Source organism: Quercus robur, chromosome 6, assembly GCF_932294415.1.
Source record: "Quercus robur chromosome 6, dhQueRobu3.1, whole genome shotgun sequence".
Classification (NCBI taxonomy): domain Eukaryota; kingdom Viridiplantae; phylum Streptophyta; class Magnoliopsida; order Fagales; family Fagaceae; genus Quercus; species Quercus robur.
In genome coordinates, this window is record NC_065539.1 from 26,909,462 (window position 1) to 26,914,645 (window position 5,184).

Here is a 5,184-nt window from a genome sequence, read left to right on the forward strand (position 1 = left end):
ATTTAACAATATTTTTATTAAAAAAAATTATTTATTTTTATTATTATTTATGAGTTCCACACAAATTACTTTTTATGTTATATAACTTTTATCTATTATAGGTTTTAGCAAAAAATTAAATAAACGGTTACTAAATACAAATTAAAACTATCTCAAAAAAAAAAAAAAAAAACTCTGGCAACCCTTATTTATCTTTAACCAAGTAATGAAAAGTTCACAATTTCTTTTTCTTCTGCTTGTATGAAAATGAAACACAGCAGGCATCCATGTGACCCTAGCACGACCTTTCCTCCAAAGTCCTAACTCAAAACACATTTTCCAACAGAGACGGAACGGAACACAGCGCAACAGAACACACCTTCCTCCCCACTTTCCACCTTCCCTTTCTGTATGTAGTGTGTACGCAAAAAAGGGGGAAAAAAAAAAAAAAAAAATCCCAACACATACCACCACCAAAACCAAACCAAACCAAACCAAACTTCAAAAACTCATTTATTTATTTTTCTCTCTCTCTCATACACATCAGTCTCTCAAAATGGGTCGGCGGAGAACCCTACTGATCTATCTCTCCACCTTCATATTCTCCTTTCTAACTCTTTCATCTGCCGATGACTCCGCAGCCATGGCCAAGCTCCTCGCCTCCTTCGACACCGCCCCAAGCGGCTGGTCCGCCACCACAGACTGCTGTAAGTGGAAAAACGTTAACTGCGACGGAAGCAACCGTGTCACCTCCATCAACTTAGCTTCTCAGTCTCTCACAGGGATTCTTCCTTCCGATCTCGGCACTCTCACCCAACTCACCACTCTCTCTCTCCAAAGCAACTCTCTCTCTGGACCTCTCCCCTCCCTTGCCAACCTCACCTCTCTCCAAAAACTCTACCTTGACAACAACAATTTCACCTCCATTCCTTCAGGTTTCTTCCAAGGACTCACAAGCTTACAGATCTTAACCTTGAGCCAAAACCTTAATCTTGCACCTTGGACCATCTCCACCGAGTTGACTCAGGCCACTAGCTTAGTCACTTTCTATGCTAGCAATGCAAACATTATTGGGTCTTTACCAGATATCTTTGTTTCCTTCCCGAGTCTTAAGGATCTCCGACTTTCTTACAACAATCTCACTGGCACTCTACCTAAATCCTTTGGGGGATCCGGGATTCAAAACCTTTGGCTCAACAACCAACAAAACGGCTTGTCGGGTACCATCGACGTGTTGTCGTCGATGACCCAGTTGTCCCAAGTGTGGCTACACAAGAACCAGTTCACTGGTCCCATCCCAGACTTGTCAAACTGTACAAGTTTGTTCGATCTTCAGCTCAGAGACAACCAGTTCACAGGCCTTATCCCAGCTTCATTGATGTCAATTCCCACATTGAGAAACGTTTCCTTGGATAACAATGTGCTCCAAGGGCCTTACCCACAGTTCCCATCTAGCGTGACCACTCACACTCTTGATGGTATCAATAGCTTCTGTAAGAACACCCCAGGTCCTTGTGATCCCCAAGTGACCACATTGCTCGAAATCGCTTCGGCTTTTGGGTATCCAATCAAGCTAGCCAATTCTTGGACAGGTAACGATGCTTGTACTAGCTGGACTTCCATTATCTGCGATTCACAGGGGAATATTACCACTATCAATTTCGCTAAGCAGCAATTCGTTGGGACGATCTCGCCTGTCTTTGCAAAACTCACATCGTTGAGGAATTTGTATCTGAATGATAACAATTTGACGGGTTCCATTCCGGATGCTTTAACCAACATGACAAGCCTTCAGGTTCTCGACGTTTCGAACAATAACCTTACTGGGTTGATACCGAAATTTGGAGATTCCGTGAAGCTAACTACGACCGGTAATCCTTTGATTGGGAAGAATACTCCGAGCTCTGGAAGTGGAGGGAGTTCTCCGTCGGGTTCAAATGGCACATCGCCCAGTGGGAATCCGGCTGGAATGGGATCGAGTGGCACTTCCGTCTCGCAGGGTATGATTGCTGGTATAGTTATTGCTGTGATCATATTTGTTGTGGTTGTGTTGTTTGTTTCAATTAAGTGTTATGTCAGTAGGAGGCATAGGAAGTTTGGGAGGGTGGAAAATCCTCAAAATGGTAAGGAAGCTGTTAAGTCTATTGGCATAACGGGTGGTGTATCGAATTCAAATGGATATGGAGGTGTGCCGAGTGAGTTGCAGAGCCAGAGTAGTGGTGATCATAGTGAGCTTCCTGTTTTTGAGGGTGGGAATGTTGCAATTTCGATCCAAGTTTTAAGACAGGTGACCAACAATTTCAGTGAAGATAACATTTTGGGTAGGGGAGGATTTGGAGTTGTTTACAGAGGAGAATTGCATGATGGGACTAAGATTGCTGTGAAGAGGATGGAATCTGTGGCAGTGAGTAGCAAAGGAATGAATGAATTTCAGGCGGAGATTGCAGTCCTTACTAAAGTTAGACATCGACATTTGGTTGCTCTTTTAGGATACTGTATCAATGGCAACGAGAGGCTTTTGGTGTATGAGTATATGCCACAGGGGACATTAACGCAGCATTTGTTCGAATGCCATGAGAATGGGTGTTCTCCTCTTACTTGGAAGCAGAGGGTTACAATAGCATTGGATGTGGCGCGCGGAGTGGAATACCTGCACAGTTTGGCACAACAAAGTTTCATTCACAGAGATTTGAAACCTTCCAACATACTTCTTGGGGATGATATGAGGGCCAAGGTTGCAGATTTTGGTCTGGTTAAACATGCGCCTGATGGGAAGTACTCTGTAGAGACTCGGTTGGCTGGGACATTCGGGTATCTTGCACCAGAATATGCAGGTAGGCTAAGCCTGTGATTTCTATATTCTTTTGTTTTGATTGAATCAATCCTGGTGTTGCTTAAATTTCATATTTATCACCACTTTTTGTTTATGATAATTTATCTAGAATTATAAAATCTGTTAAACTCTGCTCATGAAATCCATGAACGTTGTGTATGCATACATTTTATGCTGTTTTATCTTTATGATAAGAGAATTATTTTACTTCCCAAGAAAAAGTATTTCTATGTTTAGCTTTTTGTTTTTAAAGCCAGAAAAGGGTGGGAACAGATAGCATTAGCATGGGAATTGTCAAAGACATTAGACTTTGCAGAGAGCATTACCTTTGCAGATTTTTTGAAGCCTTAATCACCAATGGAAGATACTATAAGTAATATGAAATATTGGCAATTTGCATTTCATTTTCCAATGACCAGTTTTCCATATGATTACTTGGTCAAAACAATTCTCACTCGATTTTTTGTTTGGTTTGGGTGAGATGATTTCTTTTCATTTGCTTGTGTCATATGGAGTCTATGAGTCATTTGTGGTCGTACATTGACACTAATGTTTGCTGTGAATTATCTGTCTGGTTTAATGAACTTCACTGGTTGAACTTGCTTGAGGTAGATACTTTGATTTGTATGAAGGGTCCAGTCAGTCACTTAAGACATTCATGCCTTTACATTTTATCACCACTTATACTGGACTACTGCAAGTCAGCCTGATCGGTTTCTTTCCTTGTCAACAGCTACTGGAAGAGTGACGACCAAAGTGGATGTCTATGCATTTGGAGTGGTTTTGATGGAGCTGATTACTGGTAGAAGAGCACTAGATGATACCATGCCAGATGAGAGGTCTCATCTGGTCACATGGTTCCGTAGGATCCTAATCAACAAGGAGAACATCCCCAAGGCCATTGACCAAAATCTTAACCCTGATGAGGAGACCATGGAGAGCATATACAAAGTGGCTGAGCTGGCAGGTCATTGCACTGCTCGTGAGCCGTACCAGAGACCTGATATGGGGCACGCAGTCAACATCTTAAGTCCTCTTGTAGAGCAGTGGAAACCAACTTCTCATGAAGAAGAGGACGCTTGTGGCATTGACCTAGACATGAGCCTTCCTCAAGCTCTGCAAAGATGGCAAGCCAATGAAGGTACTTCAACAATGTTTAATGATATATCCTACTCCCAAACTCAATCAAGCATTCCCTCGAAACCTTCAGGGTTTGCAGACTCGTTTGATTCAATGGATTGCCGATGAGAAAGGGGAAGAGAGGGAGAAAAGGGGGGTAAGAAGAGGTAAAGTTGGGATGATGAAGATATGACACAAAAGTTCTGGTTGCTAAAGCTGTTTGGTCCAGCGGGTTACCCAAGGGTGTCCCAAGATTTTTTTGTCTGTTACTGTTGTTTGTTATTATTCTACAAAACCTGGAAAATATAGATGCATTATGCTGTTCCAATTTGTTCTTTTAAGGCTAACAAATTCATTTGGTGATGGTCGAGGTCGAGATATCAGAAAGGAAAAAAAAAAAAAAGGGTACAGATTTGTATGATATTCTTTTAATGTTTTCATTTAATAGAAGGTTGGTTACATTTATTGCTCTGAACATGTTTGGGTGATGAAATATTTTCTTTTTTATTTAGATTTGTTTGAAATTTTGAATGACTCTTTAAAAGCTGTCTAAATAAACTTTAAGGATTTTCTCAAAAAAATAAAAAAATAAAACTTAAGGATTCTTTTATTTGCTGCAGCAAGGTTTAAGGGGTTACTTTGATTTGACTATCAAAAATACAAAGAGATTTTGTTGAGATGTGATCTTTTATGTAAGGAAAAAAAAAAAGGTTTTATTTATAGAGAAAGTGGGTTCGGTGGGGTTGTGGCTGTAAGTCTGTGCAAGTAATGTGAGTAGCAGGTGGAATGAGAAAGCGTTCATAGCGGCGCATGTTAGGGAATTTGCAAAGTGTAGACGACTTTTGTAATGTTGCAGCCTGCACATGTTGTGGGACCTTTTTTATTTATTTGGATAGGTATTTATTAGTAGCTGAATTGATACATTAAGATTTAAGATACGCAACGGTGGCCTAAAGTAGAAGTCAAAAGACCAATATATAATTGAGTTGATGCCAAATAATCTTTTTGCTTTATGGTGGAACATGACGATGTAACAGCATAGCTCTTTTTTGAGAAATCTGTTTCTGACCTGTCACTAGCAAATTGCAAGTTTCTGTACTTAAATTCTTTGGTAATATGGTTTTTCTTTGTTAACATGACCATGAAACGTTTTTCTTATATAATATATATATATATATATATATATATATATATTTCTGATGCAGGCCATCTTATATATTATAAAGGAAAAAAAAATGCACATACTTTTCCCC

General features: G+C 40.1%; 1 protein-coding gene across 1 annotated transcript; it reads left to right on the forward strand.

The window, feature by feature from the left end:
* The first annotated feature begins 242 nt into the window (after positions 1 to 242).
* Positions 243 to 4,406, forward strand: LOC126733414 (receptor-like kinase TMK4). The gene is made up of 2 exons (XM_050436724.1): positions 243 to 2,813; positions 3,546 to 4,406. The coding sequence occupies exons 1-2, from the start codon at positions 536 to 538 to the stop codon at positions 4,058 to 4,060; spliced, it is 2,793 nt and encodes a 930-aa protein (XP_050292681.1). The 5' UTR covers positions 243 to 535; the 3' UTR covers positions 4,061 to 4,406.
* Positions 4,407 to 5,184: the final 778 nt, after the last annotated feature.

Excerpts from the sequence above, each read along its gene's own strand:
- LOC126733414 (XM_050436724.1), top strand. The coding sequence starts at position 536 with ATGGGTCGGCGGAGAACCCTACTGATCTATCTCTCCACCTTCATATTC. Across the intron at positions 2,814-3,545 it reads TCTTGCACCAGAATATGCAG|CTACTGGAAGAGTGACGACC; the intron begins GTAGGCTAAGCC and ends CCTTGTCAACAG.